The sequence below is a fragment of the Podarcis melisellensis genome (assembly GCF_964234715.1).
Source record: "Podarcis melisellensis genome assembly, chromosome: 4".
Lineage (NCBI taxonomy): Eukaryota > Metazoa > Chordata > Lepidosauria > Squamata > Lacertidae > Podarcis > Podarcis melisellensis.
Genome location: NC_138531.1, coordinates 101,533,855 through 101,557,201, shown reverse-complemented (window position 1 = coordinate 101,557,201; position 23,347 = coordinate 101,533,855). Strand labels below are relative to the sequence as shown.

Here is a 23,347-nt window from a genome sequence, read left to right as displayed (position 1 = left end):
GATCATAATGGCATCCTCTCTCTTCCTCAGCAACAGACAGGGAGACAAAAAAACAGTGCAAAAGCACAGCAGAGCAAAAGAGATAAGACCGACTTCCGTTCTTACACTTTCCAAGCCTAAACAGGGGCATGTGACATACTAGCCACATATCCAGCAACGGGAGGAGTGAATTGCTAACACACCACACATGATTGCAGGTGATATAAGGAAAAAAACCTGCTCCTTTTTCCTTATGGGGTACCCAAGAGCCCATATACAGTCCTTTTGTACATTCTCTATCGGTAGGAGAAAATAGCAGAGACCAACCAGACCAATTGTACATTCTGGACTTCCAGAGGCGGCGCCATCGGTAATGGCGGAATCCCTCTGAGAAACAAAGCAGCCAGTAAGCCTCTTCTTTATTAACTGTTGCAGCAGGGTTCTTCCCCACACGCAGGAGAGAGGAGGAGGACCCCGAGCCCTGCATGCAAGCCCTTATACAGAGATTTTTAATTGCCCACCCTGGAGTCCAAGACCACACCCAGAAACATCATACATACATCACAGAAAAGGCAGTCTACAACAGAAATCTGAGTGCATTGTTTTTAACCTTGAGAAATATTTGAGGTGACTGAAAGAGTGAAAGAGTCAAAATGGCTTTAGGACTTTTCCTGTGGGTTTTGGACATGTAGTTTATATATCTATATATGTGTTTGCATGTTACATTTATATGTATATATATATAACACCTATATATCACCTAAAAATTCTTATAACAATTCCCCCCTTTTTGGATATAATTTTGTAGCCTTATTGGAGTTCACTGATTGGGTCTGCGTTGCTCCGGGACAGGAGGAAGGAAGTCAAATGACGCCGAGGTTGGTTCAAAGAAAGAGTTTATTCTGCTCTCCGGATAGCAGAAGGCACTTGCGTGGTGAGTCCACAGCAAGTCCAAAGAAGTTTCATGCAGTATTTATATCCTCCAGACACCCTCTCCCCCTTCCCCAGCCACGTCAGCTTGTACACGCAGGTTGACAACACAGATGTTCCTGCTCCGGCACTCTTAACCATAAAAGGGATTTCCTTCCTGCACTCCTGACCATAAAAGGGTATTCCTGTTCCTACTCCTATCTTGGAGCCAGAGGTCACCATCTCTGGGAACACACTTCTTGCGTTTTTCCTGGACATCGGTCTGCGCATATTTTGTGGTCAGCACATAAGATAAAGTACTGATGTGTTTTCTCTGTTCCCCTAGAGAGCCAGGGTCATCCCTAGCCGTGACTGATAAAGGAGAGAGCTTGTTTATGCAGCCGTGTCCTTGTTATGCTTTTTCCTCAACAGCTCAAGTTTTACGCATTTTAGAGTGCTCCCTTTTGAAAGACCAAAAAAAGGGGGGGTAGGTCAGTTTTAAATTTACTGTACTGAAACCCATTCCTTCAATTTTTTTTCTGAAAAATTGTTGCCCCACAAATAACCTGGTATGTTGCAAATGGATGCCTTCGTGTAAATCTTAAGAGACTTGCATGTCAGGCCTCTTAAGGCTATTTGCAGGTGCAGGATATCACATAAAAAATAACACATGTTGCATTTTGTTACTAAATTACTTGTGGCATTCTAGCACTTTGGGAGAAACATTCTCCATAGTGGTCTATGCTTTACACTTAGCGAGAAAGTCAAATAATGAGTGAAAAATGCAGTTTGTTTTGTTTCTGCCTTCTTTGTGTGTTCCCAGGTGTCAAAGCTAGCTCTCCTGTGATCTCATACCTTCATCGTATCACAGCAGCAACAATCCCTGGTGAATCCCCGTAGGGCTTTCATATTGACCATGTCACCTTGTAGTGGCACAGGTTTGGGCATTTCTTGAGAGAGATGTCTTTGCCTTGGCCTTTCTAGGGGATTTATTATTATTATTATTATTATAGGCTCTGGTCTTCCACCGTAGGGAAGTTGCTCAGTTGTTCCTAAGGGACCAAAAAGCTGGATACACTTGCCCAATTCAAACGGAGTCCAATTAGAATTTATATAGCCCCATGGTTCTCCGACGTGGAGTTCCGGCCCCACCTGCCGGTGGCGGTCGGCCTGGGCCTTGTACACATCCTTGGCCTGGCGCAGTTGCTCCATCAATAGTTGGTGCTGAGATTGGAGCTCCTGGAGCCAATCTGTCACCGTGGGGACCGCAGATGCTGGCAGCACGTCCGGGAACAAACGCAGATGGTAACCGTAAGTGGCCTGGAACAGGGTCTGCTGGGTGGAGGCATTCACCGCATTGTTGTAAGCGAACTCCTCCAATGCCAAGTGGTCAACCCAGTCTGGAGGTACTCCAGGTTCCGGCGTTCGGTTCTCATTTCCACCATGAGATGATGGCCCCTTGCGGTGATGATAGGTCCTTGCGGTTCCGGGGTCCTGCCCATTCCCAAACTGGCCACTTTCCTGGGATCCATCTGCACCCCATCATGGGAGAGTTGGTGACCAAGGACGTCCACTGACCGCTTGTGGAACTTTCACTTGCTGAGCTTAGCATACAGACGTTGCTCCCGCAAGCGCTGCAACATGGACTGGACATGACCCTCGTGGCGAGCTGGGTCATGGAAGTAAATCAGACTGTCATCTAGCTACACCACCACGTACTTGTCTAGCAAGTCTTGGAACACGTGGTTGATGTACCATTAGAACAGGGCAGGCGCATTGCACAACCCGAAAGGCATTACCAGGTATTCAAACTGCCCATACCAGGTCCCAAATGCTGTCTTCCACTCATCCCCTGCTAGGATTCGAATCAAATTGTAGGCCCCCCAAAGGTCCATCTTGGTGAACATCTGCACCCCTTGCACCCGTTCCAGCAACTCCGCAATAAGGGGCAAGGGATACCGGTCTGGGATGGTAATCTTATTCAGGGCCCAGTAATCATGGCAGGGATGAAGCTTCCCACACTTCTTAACGAAGAGAACTAGAGCGGCGGTGGGCGTGGTATTGGGCCGAATGAACCCGCCCTCCAGGTTCTTGTGAAGGAAGTCCTGCAAGGCTTAGTGCTCTGGCTCTGTAAGAGAGTATAGGCAGCTCACAGGCAGGGGCACCCCGGGCTGGAGGTCTATGCCACAGTTGAAAGTGTTCCTTGAACACTTCTTGGTACTCCTGATAATCAGCGGGGAGCATTGACGCAGCTTCTCCTGTGGTGGCAGCCCCTAGCATCTTGGACCAAGCATGGGGAAGCGCACAGTCTGATTGACGCAGTCAATCTGAAGATTGTGAGACTCCAGCCAGTCCATCCCGAGCACCAGGGGAAACCGGGGCATGGTGGCAATGTCCAAGGTGTGCACCTCCCGGTGCTGCTGGTGACACAGGACCAAGGGCTCAGTCTCCTGAGGAACGGCACCCGAGCGCAGAAGCCGTCCATCAATTGCCTCCACCTGTACCAGTTCTGGCTTGTCCTGGAGTGGCACCTGACGACGGGCAGCGGAGGCAGAGTCCATATAGGAGCGGGTTGCCCCTGAATCTACCAGAGCTTGGGTGAGAATCCAGGGCCCGCCAGGGGGGTATAGACGCACCGGAACCATGAGGTGTTGCAATTCCACCGGTGAGGGCCCATCATGCAATGTTTGGGACCCCAGGTAGCCTGGGCCATCGGCTACTGGGGTTGGCCATTTCCCTGTGGCTGGCATTTTCTCGGGAGTGGCATACTGTCCACTCCCGCCACAGTAGAGACACAGGTTCCCCTCCAGACGGCGAGTCTTCTCCGAGGGGGAGAGGTGAGGCTGCACTGCCCCGAGCTGCATTGGCTCTTCCAGTGACTTTGCTGTGGCCATGGAACTGCTGGGAAGGACCGGAGCCGGGAGCCGGGAGTGCTGGCGGCCCTGAGCCTGGCGACGGTCCTACAACTGATCGTCTATCTGCAGTCTCCGTTGAATGAGGGCGTCCAGCGTGGTGGGGCGATCCATCATGGCCAGCTGGTCCAGTATCTCATCTGAAAGCCCCTCGAGATACTGGTCCTGAAGGGTGGAGTCATTCCAGGGCAAGTCCTGTGCCAACGGCCGAAATTCTGTGGCGTAGGCGGCCACTGTGGACTTGTCCTGTTTCAACTGCCAAATTGCCTGATTGGCTTGACTCCCCTTGACTCCCCTTCTGAGTGTTGCCGAACGTGGTTTCCAGATGGTTGCAAAACCCTGTATAGTCTGTCAGCAAGGGAGAGTCTTGCCGGAGCAGCTGATCAGGAAGTGCACCTTGGTGAAGTCATCGGGGAAATTCCAGGCTCGCCCCTGAATATACAGCTTGGTCTGGGCAAGAAACATGGGAAAGCTGGCCGGGGACCCATTGAATTAACCCGAGGCAAGGTCCAAGTCCAGTCCATGGTCAAAGGTGCAACATGGAGGCAGTCCGTAGTAGCTGAAGCTGGGTGCAGGGCAGGGAGTTGGGTGAAGTTAGGAACAGGCTTGCAAGCAGGGAGCCAGGGCGGGTCAGGAGCTCAGGAAGGAACTAGCAATCAACAATGTTGCTTCTGCAACTTGGAACTGGGGCTGGCCGGCTTTTTTCTGACCTGAGGCATAGGCTGGCCCCGATTCTCTGGTGACTCGCCTCTCTAACCCTGAGCCTTTGCAGCTCAGGAGAGGCTGGAGGGTTACCGGACCCAGAGGCAACCTCAGCTTTCTCTGACGGGGCTGAGAGTGGAGCATCTGAAGGCAATGGGTCCTCCATCACCTCAGGAGCCAGAGCAGACTCAGCTGGTGCCTGCACCTGAGGATCCAGCACAGGTGAGGACCCTTCAGGCTCATGCCCCAGCCCCGGCTCAGCTGGTTCTGGAGGCGGGGAATCCTGTGCAGGCTGGGATCCTTCAGGTTCAGCATCCAAGTCTGAATCCCAGACCATCACACCTTGTCAACAATGTGGAACTGTAGTAGTCCCCAATTTGGACTTAGCAGACATTTGGTCTTTATGAATGAACTGATTTATTGGGACTTCCGTCTATATTATTGCACTTTATGTGTTGTTTATGTGCAAGATAAACATTTGATATTGTGATAAGAATAGATAGAAGAGTATTGTTTATGTGAATGCACAGCCGGTTACGTCTTGTGTGTTTGTCCATTCCAGGAACAGCATTCCTGACCCAGATGTTCACAGGAAGTCCCTAAGATGATTCCCCTTTCAAACAGGATACGTGAACCTAGGCCAGTAGAGTCCTCCTCTCCGGCAGACGGACAACCCCTTCTTGTTCTTTTTATTAATGATTTTTATTGAAATTTACAATCACCAACCAACCCCCACCACCAAAACATCACATCTTATTACATGTATCCTACTTTGTGTTTCATAGATCCACTAGCTTCCGTCCTTCCCTTCCACCAGTTTTCCTATTCCATTCTATAGTTTACAGATTCTTTAATAATAAATTATACCATGACATGAGATTTATTTCAATTTAGCCATCTCAGCATACTCAACCAACTTTATCTGCCATTCTCTTATCGTCGGCATCTCCTGCTGCTTCCACTTTAGAGCTATCAGAACTCTGGCTGCAGTTGTTGCATATAAATATAATCTTTGATCTATCGTTTTAATCCCTTCTCCCACCAAACCTAGCAAAAATTCTTCCGGCTTTTTGGGAAAACTGTACTTAAACATCTTTTTTAACTCGTTGTAAACCGCATCCCAAAACTCTTTTATTTTATTGCAAGACCACCACATATGATAGAAGTCGCCGTCTTTTTCCTTGCACTTCCAGCAGGTTTGACTACTTGTTCTATACATTTTTGCCAATTTGGTGGGAGTGAGATACCAACGATAAACCATCTTCATAACATTTTCTTTTAAGGCAGAACAAGCAGTGAATTTATGCTCTCATAAAATGCTCTCTTCTGGGTTCAGAGCCCCCTGAGCTGAGCCGCCTGGCAGTTCTGGATCACCTCCTGCAGGTACACCTGGGGGGGCAAGGAGGGCAGGTCTGAGTCCCTGCTCTGGTTCTCTCCAATACTCACCTGTGGGGGAGGGATGTGCAACCGCAGCACATCTGCAAAGAGAAGGACATGGGGACAGGTGAGTCCGTCCCTGAGCACCTGGCAAGGCTATTCCAAGAGTTTTCTCCTGGATTCCAAGCCCTACTGCAGGGGAGTCAGAGCAAACTGCGGGAAGCAGTGAAAGACAGGAGTGCCTGGCGTGCTCTGGTCCATGGGGTCACAAAGAGTCAGACACAACTAAACGACTAAAGAACAACAACAACAAATCATAATCATAATCATAATAATTTATTTGTACCCCGCCCATCTGGCTTCTTTCCCCAGCCACTCTAAGTGTCTTCCACAGCAACCAAAAATACACAAAAATGTCACACATTAAAAACTTCTCTGAACAGGGCTGCCTTAAGATGTCTTCTGAATGTCAGGTAGTTGTTTATCGCTTTGACATCTGATGGGAGGGCATTCCACAGGGCGGGGGCCACTACCGAGAAGGCCCTCTGCCTGGTTCCCTGTAGCTTTGCTTCTCGCAGTGAGGGAACCGCCTAAAGGCCCTTGGAGCTGGACCTCAGTGTCCGGGCAGAACAACAGTGGCGTAGCGTGGGGGGTGCAGGGGGGCTGGCCGCACCGGGCGCAACATCTGGGGGGCGCGCTTGCCGCCTCCGGAGTCGCCGAAGAGCCTCGGGCGCAGGCTATAGCAGAGCCCCATGTCTCGGGAAGGAGGAAGCCCCGGCCATGGACGCTGCCCCCAGGTGGTGCAGCAGGAGCCAGGCGGCGAAGGGGAGCCCGGGGGAGCGGAGGTGCCGCGGGGACACGGCTCGGGAGCTGCCGCTGAGGAGCCAGAGGATCGTCCCCGGGAGGAGAGGAGGAGCGGCGGCGGCGGCGGGTGCTACTGCAAAGCAGGGAGAGAAGGAGGCGGCGGCGGAGGGGAGCCGGTCAGGGAAGTTGCTGCTGGGGATGAAGAGGCGGCGGGGGCGGGAGGCAGACTTCTCTCCCTCTCTGGTGCTGTGAGGCGCTTGTCAGCCCACCGGCCCCTCCTGAGCGGGATATGGGTGGGCGGACGGGGTGGGTGGGGGAGAGGCGCCGGGCCCGCCTCGTGCCCTGACACGAGCCACCGCGGGCGCCCTTGACGCGGCGCCCCTCATGCCGCCTCCTGAGGTGTTGGGGGGCAGCGAGACTCCGCCGGGCCCCGCCCCTCACCTCACTCCAGGCTCGGCTTCAGGGCTGTCTTGCGAGGGGGCGGCGGGAAAAGGCTCTGAGGAGAACCTCGCTGGCTGTCCCGCCGCGTCGCTTTTCCTCACGTCGTTTTTCCATTCCCTTGAGGGGACGGGGAGGTGAAGGGAGCCCACCTTCCTCCTCGCACGTGGCGAGTCGTTGGTGGAGGTTGAGAAACCACGCACATTAGACATTCATAATAATAATAATAATAATAATAATAATAATAATAATAATTTATTTGTACCCCGCCCATCTGGCTTCTTTCCCCAGCCACTCTAAGTGTCTTCCACAGCAACCAAAAATACACAAAAATGTCACACATTAAAAACTTATCTGAACAGGGCTGCCTTAAGATGTCTTCTGAATGTCAGGTAGTTCTTTATCGCTTTGACATCTGATGGGAGGGCATTCCACAGGGCGGGGGCCACTACCGAGAAGGCCCTCTGCCTGGTTCCCTGTAGCTTTGCTTCTCGCAATGAGGGAACCGCCTAAAGGCCCTTGGAGCTGGACCTCAGTGTCCGGGCAGAACAACAGTGGCGTAGCGTGGGGGTGCAGAGGGGCTGGCCGCACCAGGCGCAACATCTGGGGGGCGCGCCTGCTGCCTCCGGAGTCGCCGAAGAGCCTCGGGACTTCTCTCCCTCTCTGGTGCTGTGAGGCGCTTGTCAGCCCACCGGCCCCTCCTGGGTGGGCGGACGGGGTGGGTGGGGGAGAGGCGCTGGGCCCGCCTCGTGCCGTGACAGGAGCCACCGCGGGCGCCCTTGACGTGGCGCCCCTCATGCCGCCTCCAGAGGTGTTGGGGGGCAGCAAGACTCCGCCGGGCCCCGCCCCTCACCTCACTCCAGGCTCGGCTTCAGGGCTGTCTTGCGAGGGGGCGGCGGGAAAAGGCTCTGAGGAGAACCTCGCTGGCTGTCCCGCCGCGTCGCTTTTCCTCCTCACGTCGTTTTTCCATTCCCTTGAGGGGACGGGGAGGTGAAGGGAGCCCGCCTTCCTCCTCGCACGTGGCGAGTCATTGGTGGAGGTTGAGAAACCACGCACATTAGACATTCATAATAATAATAATAATAATGGTTTTAAGACACTCCCCCCCCCAAGGAAAAGGCACTTTCTTGCCTTGCCCGTGGGCCAGGAGGTCGTGGCGGGCGAGGCCTTCAGCAGCGGGGCCCTTATTTGCGCTGCCAGCCTGACCTTCACCCTCTTACATATAGAGAGGAAAGGAGACGCGGAGGTGCAAAGGCTTGCGGGGCAGAAGGAAGCCCCGCTGAGTTCATCAGGGGTGCCAACGTGAATACAGTATGATATTGAGGGGGGGGAGGCAAGTAAACCCCGCCCTGCATAGTTGATCACATTGGCAATGCCCATCAACTGGGGGACTGGCCCCCTGAAATGTTTTATTGGGGGGCCTGAAGCAGCGGCGTAGCGTGGGGGTGTAGGGGGGGCCGGGCGCAACATCTTGGGGCGGCGTGCTCGCACTCGAGTGCTAAAATCCACGGGTTAGGGGGCGCAAATTACTTGCCTTGCCCCGGGTGCTGACAACCCACGCTACGCCACTGCAGAACAATGGGGGTGGAGACGCTCTTTTGGGTATGCTGGGCCGAGGCCGTTTAGGGCTTTAAAGGTCAGCACCAACACTTTGAATTGTGCTTGGAAACGTAGTGGGAGCCAGTGTAGGTCTTTCAAGACCGGTGTTATACCTCAGCACGGCGCAGGGACTGACTGAGCGGGTGGCGAGATGCTTTCAGCCTCGAACACTTGGCGGGTTCTGAAATGGTCGTGCAGGCCAGATTCACAACCCTGGAGGGTTGGATTCGGCCCGCGGGACATAGATTGAGGACCCCTGATCTACACTGACTGGCAGCAGCTCCCCAGAGTTTCAGGCAGGGATTTCGTCCAGCCCTTGCAGGAGGTGTCAGGAGTTGACCCCGGGACATTCTGCATGCCAAGCAGATGCTCTAGGGCTCCCCATATTTCACTAGTCTTTCAACGTTATGCTATTAGCAACTGTGAAGATTCCACCTCCCTCTTTCGAAAGGAGGACACTCACCTGATCAGTAGTAATAGTAGCAGTAGTACTACTAATAATAATAACAATAATAATTTATACCCCACCCATCTGGCTGGGTTCCCCAGCCACTCTGGGCGGCTTCCAACAAAATATTAAAATGCAATAGTCCATATAATATTAAAAGCTTCCCTAAACATAATAACAACAACCATCCATTTCTGGAAAGGGAAATGGCATACTTTTGTATATTAGTATAAAAAGAATGCATAAGAAAGTATTACTCATTTATGATGAGAATAGGATTTATTTATTTTGAACTTCGCTGGGTTCCTCCTTGGCAGCCAGTGCGATTGTTTCAGCAGGGCTGGAACTCAGGACTTGCTGCCTTGAGGGACATCTAAGAGCAGTTGGGCACAGATCGGACGGTCATCTGCCATGGATGCTTTAGCTGAGATTCCTGCATTACTGGGGGTTGTAATAATAATAATAATAATAATAATAATAATTATTATTATTATTATTATTATTTATATCCCGCCCATCTGGCTGGGTTTCCCCAGCCACTCTGGGCGGCTTCCAATAAAACACTAAATTACAATAACCCTTTAAACACTGAAAGCTTCCCTCAACAGGGCTGCCTATTTAGGGAACTAGACCAGCCCCCTCTTGCTTCGGGTTGGACTAGATGACCCTGGGATCCCCTCCTCTCTCTCCACTCCTGAATTCCAGGAGGAGCTTCCTTGCCTCCTGCAAAGCCCTTTTCCCTGCAAGCTCTTCCTCTGGTTTCTGGACAAGGGAGGGAGATGCTCAGAGTCCAGCCAGGAGCCTCACCCCCAAAAGGATACCTGGGCGTAGCCAGGGGGGCAGCTCTCCCTCTAATTCCATTAAAAATAATAAGAATCTGAGAGAGGGCTGAGCGAGGGAGGACTCGGCTTGGCAAGGGTTAAAGGGAACTGAGCTGCCTTCCTAGAGAGGCCAGGAAGCAAAGGGGGGGCCAGGTCCTCCAGAGCCAAGGCCCCTCCCTCCCCAGTCCTTTCCTGCAAGAAGGGGGGTGTTGCTTTGGTGTCCCTTCCTGGGATCTGGTGAGTCTCCTCTCTCTCCCCCCAGAGGGTGCAGTGGGGAGACGGGGGGGGGGGTCCCAGGGCTGCAGCAGGGGAGGGGGCCTGGGGGCCTGATCTGCTCCTGCAGGGGGGGACCCCAAGTCAGGGAGGAGGAGAGGGTCCTGCCAGGGAGGGGCCAGGTCTGCCGCGCTCCCCTTCCTGCAGATCAGAGGATCCCTGACTCCCACGAAATCTCCCTTCTTTAAACAAAGGGGTCCCTGGGACTTTAACTTTGAGTGACATCGCTCAGCCTCATTGCACAACCGAGGAAACAGGTGCAAATGGTTTTCCAAAGCTGGAGGAGGAGGTGGACTAGCCCCCCCCCAAAAAAAACACCCCACAGGGAGGGAGGAAGTTAAGGTGGGAGAGAAAGGCCAGGAATAAGGAGAGGGATCCCAGCCCAGAGTCTGGCTGCTGCATTGGGGACCAGTTTCCCAGTGTCTCCCAGGACAGCTCCCCACGGAGGCCACTGCAGCCATCCCCTCGCACCCAGAGCAGGGCATCCCAGGACCACATCCTCTCTGCCCCAAAGGGATTGTTGCTGGCAAAGCAGCCGGAAATGGGCGCTGCTACTCACTGAGCCTCCAGGGACCTTGGCATCAATGGCTGTGTGTGTGTGTGTGTGTCTGTTAAGCTATCTAACAGAATACTAATAATAATAATAATAATAAATTACATACCTAAATTCAAAGGAGATGTCTTTGGCCCTGCCCATACCTGGCCCTCAGAGCAAAGAAAAAGGGACCCCACCCCAGGAGTCTACCTTGAGAATGGCTGAGAGTCCAAGTGCAAGAAAAGGAGACAGAAGCAGGGGAGTGGGGGTGGGAGTGGGGAGCAACTCCAGAGGACCCCCCAGGTCAGGACCCCCACTAGAGAAAAGCATCCATTTATCACAAGATACAAATGACTCTCTTGTCAGTTGGTTCTGACTTCATGCATTGACTGGGAGGCAGCAGAAACCAGGTTGATTAATCTGACAGAAATCCCTTCAGTTGCCTCCACGTTTTGCATTGCTAGAAGGCTAGAGACTTATGTCTTCTCCTCTTCCTCCTCCTCTTTCTTTTCAAAAAGATATCTCACGGTCTGGGATGCGGCGCACTTCAGCCCTGGTTCCCAGCAAGACTCATCCATGCTTGCTCAGGGAACCATTTCCCCCCCGTCCTACAAATTCTGTAACAGAACAATGTATTTGCTTTGTAGGATTTGCTAGAGCTTCTCATTTAGACGGACAGAACTTGGCAGAAGACCAAAGGGTTCCTTCCTATCTCTCAGAGGCTTCCTGAGAGCACAGATGGATGAGCAAGACTCAGCTGGCCCTGGAACAGGAATAGGCTATGCCAGCCAAACTGGGAGCAGTGAGGGATTCTGGGGAAACCCAGTGCAGAAGATCCTGGGTGAGGAGGACACCCTCCGCTCAGAGGTGCAGAGCCAGCAGTTGAGGCAGTTCTGCTGCCAGGAGGCCAAAGGACCCCGAGAGGTTTGCAGCCGACTCTACCACCTTTGCCACCAGTGGCTGAAGCCAGAAAGGCACACGAAAGCTGAGATGCTGGACCTGGTGATCTTGGAGCAGTTCCTGGCTGTCCTTCCCCCGGAGATGGAGAGCTGGGTGAGGGACTGTGGAGCGGAGACCAGTTCCCAGGCGGTGGCCCTGGCCGAAGGTTTCCTCCTGAGTCAGGCAGAGGAGAGAAAGCAGGTGAGAGAGACTTTCCTCTGGATACTCCCAAGGGGCTCCCAACAGGACAGAGAACATCCCATAATGGTCTGCTGATGGCCCATCCTGTTTCTGGGAAGGCATCCATGGAAGGAGATTTCACACCCTTCAAGTCTTTGTCATTCTCTTTCTAGTATTTCTCCCCATTCTCTGTTTTGAATCCTTGTTTCTTTTTCAGGGAAAGGTTCTCTTTGCAGAAATGGACCTGGATTCCTGTGAAGCAGAGAGGCCTCCGTTGGACACCAGAGAGAGGCCACTGGGTAAGGAGGAAGGTGGTGTTTCTCTGTTTGGTCTCATTCTGTTGGTTTTCCAATTCATCTGAGGGTTCTTTTCATCTTGTTTTGGGGGGAGAAAGTTGGGAACAAGGGTCCAGAGGAGGGGAGATGTATTTCTGCACAAACAAACATATGAAATGGGCACAAACGTCTAAATGCTCTCAGCAGGAAAGGCTTTCTCAAAGGCCCACCTGTAGTTAGAGATGCCTTGTTTCACCTGTAAGAGAAGCAGGCACTCCTGGCGTCCTGCTTACCTTTTTTCTCTTGCAGATGGCAGAAGGATGCCAGCAAGACCTCCTGATCCGCCTTTTTATTGGTCCAGAAGGGAAGCAGCGGCTGTGGAACCAGATCAGGTCAGGGGAAGCTGCCTTGTGGGGCCAGAGGCTGAGGGATGGAGCAATGTCATGGACTGGTTGGACACAGAGGAATGGTGGGAGGAAGCAGCCGGGGAACCAGGAAAGGAAGACGGCTCAGAGCCGAAGGAGTGGAGGTGGAGGAAGGATGAGCAGTCAGAGGGAAAAGAGGGAGAAGCCTGGGAAGAGGAGGTGTCAGAAGCTGAAGGGGAAACAGGGCTTAGTGAGCTGGGAGACTCTGTGGCAGAATGCAGTGCAGAATCAGAGGCAGAAGAGGAAGGAGGTGCGTGGGAGAGGAAGGTCGAGAGGCAGAAGTGAGTCAGGATAAGGAGGAGCCACCGGTGGCTCCCTCTCCTTTTGCCAGAAGTCACCCCCCCCCCCGCTTGTCTCTCAGAGCCAGGAGACAAAAATAGGCTTATTTCAATTAATCACTGAATGCTAAAATTGTTTTCTAAGCAGTGGACAAATGAGAACAAATAGTGGCCTGGATTCACCTAACCAGCCCTTTCGGATGAAAAATCGGGTCTGCCCCCCATTCATCCCCCTCTCCATGCCCCCCTGAACCCCTTGAATTTGGCTCTAGGGCATTGGGAGGGAACCTTCCCAGAACAGCCCAGGAGGAGAAGAGAAAGTGGATCCTTCCATTGGGGAAACTGGAATGCTTGCGTAGGCAGAATGACTTGGAAAACACAAGGCAGAGTAACACCTATTTGCACAAAGACAAATACCCATAATTAAAACACAGAATTAAATAAGCACCCATAATTAAAATGTGCAGCAAAGCAATCCTATTTAAACAACACCGCAATTTACAGGAAGGAAACAACAGAGCATTGTGTAGCAGATCATATTTCTGCTGTCTCAGAGGAGGACATTTCCCTTTTTCTTTTAGGGTCCAGTGTGCTTTGAAGATGTCGCTGTTCGTTTCACGGACGAGGAGTGGGCGTTGCTGGATCCTGACCAGAGAGCTCTGCATAAGGACGTCATGGAGGAGAATCGTGGGATCGTGGCCTCTCTTGGTAAGGCTCCCTGTGGGATCGTCCTATCTGCCTGGAAATTCAAAAAATACGTCTATGGACCAACCTCATATATTTTCACAGAGCTCAATAGTGGCCCCTACAACACCTGGGAACCTAACACCCCCACAATAAGCAGTAAATTACAGTTTTCTCTTTGAACAATCTTCCTCAGATTATTCCTTTTTCCACCACGATTGGGCTGGTCTCAACTGCCCAGGCCATCTTCAATGTCAGCTTCAGAATTGTTAGGAAAGATAAGTAGCTTCAGGTTTTCTGTTTTTGTTTTTGCTCCTGTCAGTCTTGGGTTGACCAAAGAGACGACTGACATTGGAGATGGAGGCGATGCCATGACTGGGCCAAACAAAATCCATGCCAGAGAAGAGCTAGACTCATTGAATTTCAGGTAGAAGTAGCAGTGGTCATGATGATGATGATGATGATGATGATGATGATGATGATTTATACCCAGCCCATCTGGCTGAGTTTCCCCAGCCACTCTGGGCGGCTCCCAATCAAGTGTTAAAAACAGTACAGCATTACATATTAAAAACTTCCCTGAACAGGGCTGCCTTAAGATGTCTTCCGAATGTCTAGTAATTGTTTATCTCTTTGACATCTGATGGGTGGGCGTTCCACATGGTGGGCGCCACTACCAAGAAGGCCCTCTGTTTGGTTCCCTGTAGCCTCACCTCTCGCAATGAGGGAACCGCCAGAAGGCCCTCGGCGCTGGATCTCAGTGTCCGGGCTGAACGATGGGGGTGGAGACGCTCCTTCAGGTATACTGGACCGAAGCCGTTTAGGGCAATAAAGATCAGCACCAACACTTTGAATCGTGCTCGGAAACGTACTGGGAGCCAATGCAGATCTCTCAGAACCGGTGTTATGTGGTCCCAGTCACCAGTCTAGCTGCCACATTCTGGATTAATTGCAGTTTCCGGTTCACCTTCAAAGGTAGCCCCATGTAGAGCACATTGCAGTAGTCCAAGCGTGAGATAACTAGAGCATGCACCACTCTGGCGAGACAGTTCACGGGCAGGTACGGTCTTAGCCTGCATACCAGGTGGAGCTGGTAGACAGCTGCCCTGGACACAGAGTTAACCTGCGCCTCCATGGACAGCTGTGAGTCCAAAATGTCTCCCAGGCTGCGCACCTGGTCCTTCAAGGGCACAGTTACCCCATTCAAGACCAGGGAATCCCCCACACCCACCCGCTCCCTGTCGCCCAAAAACAGTACTTCTGTCTTGTCAGGATTCAACCTCAATCTGTTAGCCGCCATCCATCCTCCAACCGCCTCCAGGCACTCACACAGGACCTGATTTAAAGGAGACGTAGAGCTGGGTGTCATCTGCATACTGATGAACACCCAGTCCAAACCCCCTGATGATCTCTCCCAGCAGCTTCATATAGATTAGGTTAGCGCCATCGGCGAATGGCGGAGTTCCTCCGATCGGAGGAACGGGCTCCGTGGAAACTGGGTCTTCCCACCGCGGCGAAGGTTGGGACCCGCTAGAAATTCCAGGCGGAGGAGCCTGGGAACGTGGGGTTCGGCAGAGTACCAAGAGCGCCTCCCCTATTCGCGGGGGGAACCCCTTTTTGGGGCTCCAGAGCGAAGTGGGGTGAGCAGCGCGGTGCAGCGAAGCGATTGCTACTTTCATGGAGGGAAGCCGCACAGCCATCGCCAGAGAGCACTGACTTTTTCCTGTTGACATTCGGACTCTAAACAAATACCCGTGAGTAAAAACGGAAAATTGGATCAAGAAATTATTGAATTAGGCACTGAAGCGGGAAGGTTAAAACGGGAAGACCGTCTTCCGCTTTTTGTAAATAGACTGAAGCAAAAACTTTACAATCTAAGAGCCTGGAAAGTTGTTTTAAAGATTGAATTTTCCTGCATCTACAACCAATAAAACCCCCTTGGAAAGCAGGAGAAAGGGGGGGGGTTGACTGTTTAAGCCTGCAGGAGAGAGAGTAAACTGGTTTGACTGGGCAAGTGCAAGGGCAGAGGAAGATGGAAGAGGTTGTGATCGCACCCCAAGCAATACAAATGGAGAGATCCAAAGTCCTGCAGGAGCGAATGTTGTTGCATTGGAAGATTGAACTTGGAGTGTACCTGGAAGTGTTTGGAGTTAAGGAAGCTCTTAAATCTGGTGGGACTATGAAACATGTTGACAATTACTTTTTGGACAACCACTTTTTGGATTACAAAGATGATGACAGGGAGTGGGACTGTGGGGAATGGGCTGGCTTGATGAAGGAAAATGGAGATTATCGTTTGAAATCCCCCGGAGACCTACTCCCCAAGGAGAAAGGGAAGAAATTAAGAAAGAAACCAACAAAAGGCAAGGAAGAGTGCAACTACAAACAAGAACAAGAAAATCTGCAGAAGGGGCATAGAAGAGACTTAAGGGCCTCGGATATAAGATCACCAGATTGATAGACTGGATGGAATGTATAGAAAGGACTGACATAACCCGAAACCAGGAAGAAGGGGCGTTGGATAACAACTAGGGGGGAAATTCTTTTTTTGTTTTTGAAATTAGTGTAATATTAATGAAATATTAGGGAAAATGCTGGAAAGGAATTAATTGGCTTTAGTAGAAAGGATTTAAGGAGTTATGTATAAATATGGTTTAAACTTTGAATTTTAAGGCTTTTAAGGTAAGATAAGGTTAAATACATTAAGGTAAATTGAATAACAGAATATGGCAAAAGACGGAAAGGATATGTTGAATTAATTAATAAGATAGATTGTTAAGATAAATTATTTAAATAAAAATTGAGAAATATGGGAAGAATTTGCTGGAACAACGAATTAAGTCAGAATACAAAAAGGGAGGTGCGAGGAGGTCTAAGAAACAAGCAAATGAAAAGATGTAGTATGGGATGTGTATTTTTCTTTTTCCCCCTTTTTTCATTTTAAAAACTTTGTCTTTTCTTTTTTTCTGTTGTATTTTTCTGTTCTTTATTGTATTTATGTATTTTTGAAACTTTGAATAAATATTATTTTTTTAAAAAATCCGATAGATTCTGAACCACCTGAAAAAGTCTCCTGCTGCTGTTTTCTGCAGATGCAATGGAGGCGGCGAAGAAGGCCCTCTTCGCCGTCGCCATTGCCACTTGGTAGGCTCGGCGTTGAGCTCTAGCCCGTGTCCGGTCTGATTCACAATGAGTTTTCCACCACCGGCGCTCTAGCCGTCTCATCAATTGTTTCATCACCCTCAGCTCCGGGGGAAACCACGGGGCTGTCCGGGCTCCATGCAATCGGAGAGGGCGCTTCGGAGCCAGACAGTCGATAGCCCTGGTTAACTCCGCATTCCAGTGTGCCACCAGGGAATCTGCTGAAAGGCCATTAACTTGGGATAAAACATCCCCTACCACTCTCTGGAAGCCAATTGGATCCATTCAGTGGTGGGGGCGGACCATCCGAATCAGTCCCACCTCCCTGCAGAGGGGAAGGGTTGCGGAGAAGTCCAGTTGCACCAGGAAGTGATCTGACCATGGCACTTCTTATGTTTCGCTTTTAGTTAATGTCAGATCACCAACACCCATAGAGGTAAACACCAAGTCTAAGGCATGTCCGCGGCTATGAGTTGGGCCAGACTTATTCAGGGACAGCCCCATGGAGGCCGTGCTTTCCACGAAGTCCCGAGCGGCCCCTTGTAAGGTCGTGTCGGCATGGATGTTAAAATCCCCCAGGACAACCAAGCTAGGTGTCTCCAGGAGCATATCCGCCACAACCTGAAGCAGCTCGGGCCAGGAATCCTTGGTGCAGCGGGGAGGTCGGTACACCCAAAGGAATCCTGTACTGCCCCTATTGCCCAACTTCCAGAACATGCACTCAGAAAACTGGATCTTCCCAATAGGACGCCTGGTGCAGACTAATGACTTCCTAAAAATCACTGCAACCCCCCCCCCCGCCCACATGACCTGGGTTGCTGTGCGTAAGAGAAACCTGGTGGGCAAGCAGCGGCAAGGACAGGCCCATCTGCTTCATCCAACCAGGTCTCTGTCACGCATGCCGGGTCAAATCCTCCATCCACAATCAGGTCGTGGATGGCAGAGGTTTTATTCATCATTGACCTGGCATTGCACAGCAACACTTTCAGGTCATGTGGATTTCCCTTGCTGATTACTGTATCCTTCCGGTCAGGACCAGACCTGGAGGCAGGGATAGTCCTCCAACAACGACTAAACCTGCCTCCTCGGTAATGACATGGTCTGGTCTTAGCATAACTCCTCCACCTGCCTGTGATCACTGAGATCGGGTGTCCCAATACATCCCCCCTGTGGAACATGCCCCAGCCATTCTATTGGCTCAGGCCCACTCCCAGGCAGCCCTGACCCTTCCCCTTAAAAAGCAAAATACAAACTATATAATAACTTAACAGAATAACAACAACAACAACAACAACAACAACAATAATAAAACCAAAGCAAGAAACAATAGCGCTCAAATTAAACTACTCCCCACCCTGACTAAATGCTTATCCCACCCCAAGCAAAAATAAATTAATGAAATAATATAATATTATAAAAAACAACAACCACCATTTAAAGTGCTGCAAATTAAAAGCACTTAAAACATTTAAAACCATTTTGTCCCTTGCTGCAGGTAGCTGCTCAGGCCTCTAAACTGTAGTGGTAAGTGCAGGCCCCGCCCCCTAGGCCAGATGGAATTGGCAGGAGAGGGAGGGGTCCTCCCAGCACTCACGCAAGCAGCAACAGCAGCAGTCATGATGATGATGATGATGATGATGATGATGATGATGATGATACAGTGGTACCTCGGTTTACAAACTTAATCTTTTCCAGAAGAGGACTGTTCTTAAATCAAGGTACCACTGTAGTAATAGTAATAATTTTTATTTCTACCCTGCCCATCTGGCTGGGTTGCCCCAGCTACTCTGGGCGGCTTCCAACACTCATATAATCATGAAACATAAATAATAATAATCTGATCCCATATATAAAGAACATTAACTTTAAAATGAACAACTTCTAATAGTGGCCACAATTGTGGAAACCTTTTGTGAAAAGTGTATTTTTGAGGTTTGATGGCTCATAACACCACTTTTGTGTGGAGTAATACCATAAAATTATATAGCAATGGAAAGATAATTTAATGAAGGATGTAATGCGATGACTTTTATGAAGGAGTATTTATTAGAACAGCAGTCATAAAGAAAAAACGTGAAACCTTTGGTAACCATTGGTAACCTTTAGCTTTAATTACAGCCTTACAACGCCTTCACTTGAAGTGAACCAAGTCTTTAGTTCTGCAACTGTAATAACGGGAAACCAAGACTCAATTATGGCCTCTGTTAATTGAGCTTTATTGCTGGGTTACTTCTATAATAATAATAATAATAATAATTTATTATTTGTACCCTGCCCATCTGGCTGGGCTTTCCCAGCCACTCTGGGTGGCTTCCAAAAAAATATTAAAATCATCTAATACATCAAACATGTATAACAAGTTTCTTTAGTCGGCTCCATAGATTTCTGATTGGGTTGAATTGTGGGCTATTCCCAGGCCATTCCAAAGCACCTTTTGCACACAGCAGCAACATGACACGGAGCTGAATCCTGTTGAAATAGAATATATTTCAAGCATATATATTGCAAGCATATGAAGCATATATATAAATGCTTCAGTATCTGGGAAAAGATCACCTGCGGAACACTTCAGTTTGGGCTCAAGTATTTCTTTTATACATTTTTCCGCATTTATATTCCCATTAATGACGCAAATTCTGCTCACACCTTTTGCTGCCATACAACCCCAGATCATCTCACTGTCTGGGTGTTTCACAGTCGGTGTAATGCAAGTAGGATGTAAATCTTCTCTGATTCTTCTCCTCGCATATTTCATGCCATCACTACCAAGCAAGGAGATTTGGGTTTCATCGCTCCAAATAACACTGTCCCATTGTTCCGCTGTACAGTTAACATGGGTTTCATCTTTTCAACCTTTGCTGGAGAGATAACAATGGCTTTTTCCTTAGAATTCTAACATTTAGACCAGACTTGCACTCAACTTCCCATTACATTGCACCATATAGTCTTGTATACACCCAGATGATTTTCTTCTGTCATGTAGGCACAGTCTCTCCATTCTTCAATCGCCAGCTTTGGTTTAGTTTTTCCCAATTTTTCATCTAATTTCTTCATAACTGTAGCCTTGTTCACTTAATAGTACAATTTTACATCACTTTCTGGGTGACCAGTCAACTCTTTGTGCCATTTCTTTAATTTGATTATGTTTTTCAACCTCACTAAATGACCAACTTGATAGCAATCACATAAGACACTGACAAAAGTCAACCTAAGCAAGTTGTGCTTCTTTTTTCTCGTTATTTGGCTATAAGGTTTGATATAATATGAACAAACTTAGTTTGATTGCATTGTTGATTGCATTCTTGATCAAATTATATTTCCATTGATATATAAATTTATAATATTACTCCAAAAGAAGAACTACACTTTTTCCCCACAATTTTGACCACTACTTTATATCAAACAAAGCAACATTCAACAACACATCAGAATCTCATAATAAATATGTTGGTTAATGACAAACAATACAGGTAATGAACACACACCCAGCTCCCTTCAGTTCTTCTCCATTTGTTCCTGAGGCTCTAATCCCTTTTTGTCTCCAATGCAGATTGTGATGAAACGGAAATCGAGAACAAAGGTGACCACGACAAAATCCCCAGAGAAGAGAAGCCACGCAAAAATTTGGAGTGTGGAGAAAGCTGTAGTCAGAGCTCCCATTCCACTTGCCATCAACAAAATATCATTGGAAAGAAACTCCATCAGTGCATGGAATGTGGAAAGAGGTTCAGGAAGAGCTCCATTCTCACTTTCCATCAAAGAATTCATACAGGGGAGAAACCATATCAGTGTGTGGAATGTGGAAAGAGCTTCACTCACAGCTCCAATCTCACTTCCCATCAAAGAATTCATACAGGGGAGAAACCCTATCAGTGTGTGGAATGTGGAAAGAGTTTCAGGCAGAGAGTCAGTCTCACTTCCCATCAAATAATTCATACAGGGGAGAAACCCTATCAGTGTGTGGAATGTGGAAAGAGCTTCACATGTAGCTCCTCTCTCACTTCCCATCACAGAATTCATACAGGGGAGCAACCGTATCAGTGCATGGAATGTGGAAAGAGCTTCAGTCGCAGCTCCCATCTCACTTCTCATCACAGAATTCATACAGGGGAGAAACCCTATAAGTGTGTGGAATGTGGAAAGAGCTTCGCTCATAGCTCTTCTCTCACTTTTCATCAAAGAATTCATACAGGGGAGAAACCCTATCAGTGTGTGGAATGTGGAAAGAGCTTCAGGAAAAGCTCCTCTCTATCTTCCCATCAAAAAATTCATACAGGGGAGAAACCCTATCAGTGTGTGGAATGTGGAAAGACCTTCAGTCAGAGCTCCTATCTCACTTCCCATCACACAATTCATACAGGGGAGAAACCCTATCAGTGTGTGGAATGTGGAAAGAGCTTCAGGAACAGTGCCCATCTCACTTCCCATCAAAAAATTCATACAGGGGAGAAACCCTATCAGTGTGTGGAATGTGGAAAGAGCTTCAGGAACAGTGCCCATCTCACTTCCCATCAAAGAATTCATACAGGGGAGAAACCCTATCAGTGTGTGGAATGTGGAAAGAGCTTCCATCAGAGCTCCAAACTCACTTCCCATCAAAGAATTCATACAGGGGAGAAACCCTATCAGTGTGTGGAATGTGGAAAGAGCTTCAGTCAGAGCTCCACTCTCACTTTCCATCAAAGAATTCATACAGGGGAGAAACCCTATCAGTGTGGGGAATGTGGAAAGAGCTTCAGAAATAGCTCCGATCTCACTAAGCATCAGAGAATTCATACAGGGGAGAAACCATATCAGTGTGTGGAATGTGGAAAGAGCTTCAGTCAGAGCTCCACTCTCACTTTCCATCAAAGAATTCATACAGGGGAGAAACCCTATCAGTGTGGGGAATGTGGAAAGAGCTTCAGAAATAGCTCCGATCTCACTAAGCATCAGAGAATTCATACAGGGGAGAAACCATATCAGTGTGTGGAATGTGGAAAGAGCTTCACTGTTAGCTCTAAACTCACTTCCCATCACAAAATTCATACAGGGGAGAAACCCTATCAGTGTGTGGAATGTGGAAAGAGCTTCCGTCAGCGCTCCGCTCTCACTTCCCATCACAAAATTCATACAGGGGAGAAACCCTATCAGTGTGTGGAATGTGGAAAGAGCTTCACTGTTAGCTCTAAACTCACTTCCCATCAAAGAATCCATACAAAGGTCGGAAAAACCAGTATACAGCTTTAGGAGCCAGGCAAATCCACAGCTTTTTAACCGGACCTTTTTCTTATTGACATCTAATACTATTTTAACATAAGAAGAAGAAGAAGAGTTTGGATTTGATATCCCGCCTTTCACTCCCTTTAAGGAGTCTCAAAGCGGCTAACATTCTCCTTTCCCTTCCTCCCCCACAACAAACACTCTGTGAGGTGAGTGGGGCTGAGAGACTTCACAGAAGTGTGACTGGCCCAAGGTCACCCAGCAGCTGCATGTGGAGGAGCGGAGACGCGAACCCGGTTCCCCAGATTAGGAGTCTACCGCTCTTAACCACTATACCACACTGGCTCTCAACATGTGATGTTTTGTGTTATTGTGTTGTGTTTTGATGTTCTAAGCATTCTGAGACGTGTGGGTGTAGGGAATACGGCCAACTCCTAAATGCCAAGGGGTCTTTGTCCCCCCTATTAAATATTGGAGGAGGCCACCCCCAGGTTTTCTTTGTGTGTTTTTTCAAATGCCACCTTTTTTTCTTCCACTACTTGCCATACAATTTCGCTTTCAATTTGCCCTTTTAAGAAATGACGTAGGAATTCGCAGACTTTTGGGATTTGGATTTGGAACAGGATGAATTTAAAATCGTGACTGCCTTTAGACTTGGAAGAGGAGGGAAGAAAGAGAAGAATAGAATAAGAGACTGTTTGATTACCCTCCGAACTAAAAAAGAGAGAGATAAAATTTTGGGTTGGCATTATCAGAATCCTTTGGAAGTACTACAGTCAAGAGTGGAGATTTTTAAAGACATCCCGAAAGACATCCCTTTTGGATCTTAGGTCCAATTACAGTGATTTGGTTGCCCTGCTGAGAAAGAACAAAATTAACCTTAGGTGGGAATTTCCCCAAGGCCTATCCTTCAGTTTCAAAGGAAGGAAAATAAAAATAAAATCAGTAGAAGATAAAGCTAATTTTTTGAATAATTACGAAGAAGATCTGCAGAAGGGGTCTGGAAAAGAGTCAAGAGCATCGGATAGAAGATCACCTGATAGAGGACCAGAACAAAAAGCATTGGACAGAAGATCACCAAAAAAAGGAATACTGGACATAACCAAACTACCCTTCGGACTGGACAATCCAGTGATATCAACAGAAGAAGAGCAAGCATTGGGTGTAGTTGGAGGAAAATCAGAGTAATCACATCATGGCATTGCAAATATTAAGTTGGAATATTAATGGACTGAATTCCCCCGAAAAAAGGCGCAGAGTCATTCATTTATTGAAAAAGGAACAATTGGACTTGATTTGTCTACAAGAAACACACGTGACAAGGCTACATAGGAAAATACTGAGTAATAAAAGATTGGGCCATGAATTTATTTCATCAGAAAAAGTTAAAAAAAGAGGAGTAGTACTTTATGCAAAGGAGAGCCTA

General features: G+C 48.8%; 2 protein-coding genes across 2 annotated transcripts in view; both read left to right on the top strand.

The window, feature by feature from the left end:
• The window catches only part of LOC309369334 (zinc finger and SCAN domain-containing protein 31-like), a 79,903-nt gene extending 67,466 nt beyond the window's left edge, over positions 1-12,437 (top strand). The window contains exons 2-3 of the mRNA XM_081910196.1: positions 11,445-11,937; positions 12,134-12,437. Coding sequence (XP_081766322.1) covers positions 11,536-11,937; positions 12,134-12,277 — 546 coding nt within the window. The 5' untranslated portion in view covers positions 11,445-11,535 and the 3' untranslated portion in view covers positions 12,278-12,437. The remainder of the gene's footprint in view (positions 1-11,444; positions 11,938-12,133) is intronic.
• Positions 12,438-13,179: 742 nt separating this feature from the next.
• On the top strand, positions 13,180-21,988 carry LOC309369155 (uncharacterized protein). Its single transcript, XM_081909888.1, has 2 exons — positions 13,180-13,602; positions 20,270-21,988. The coding sequence occupies exons 1-2, from the start codon at positions 13,569-13,571 to the stop codon at positions 21,946-21,948; spliced, it is 1,713 nt and encodes a 570-aa protein (XP_081766014.1). The 5' UTR covers positions 13,180-13,568; the 3' UTR covers positions 21,949-21,988.
• Positions 21,989-23,347: the final 1,359 nt, after the last annotated feature.

Bases quoted from the DNA above. Each gene is read 5' to 3' on its own strand.
- LOC309369155 (XM_081909888.1), top strand. From the start codon at position 13,569: ATGGAGGAGAATCGTGGGATCGTGGCCTCTCTTG. The intron at 13,603-20,269 runs GTAAGGCTCCCT...TCTCCAATGCAG, and splicing joins TGGGATCGTGGCCTCTCTTG to ATTGTGATGAAACGGAAATC.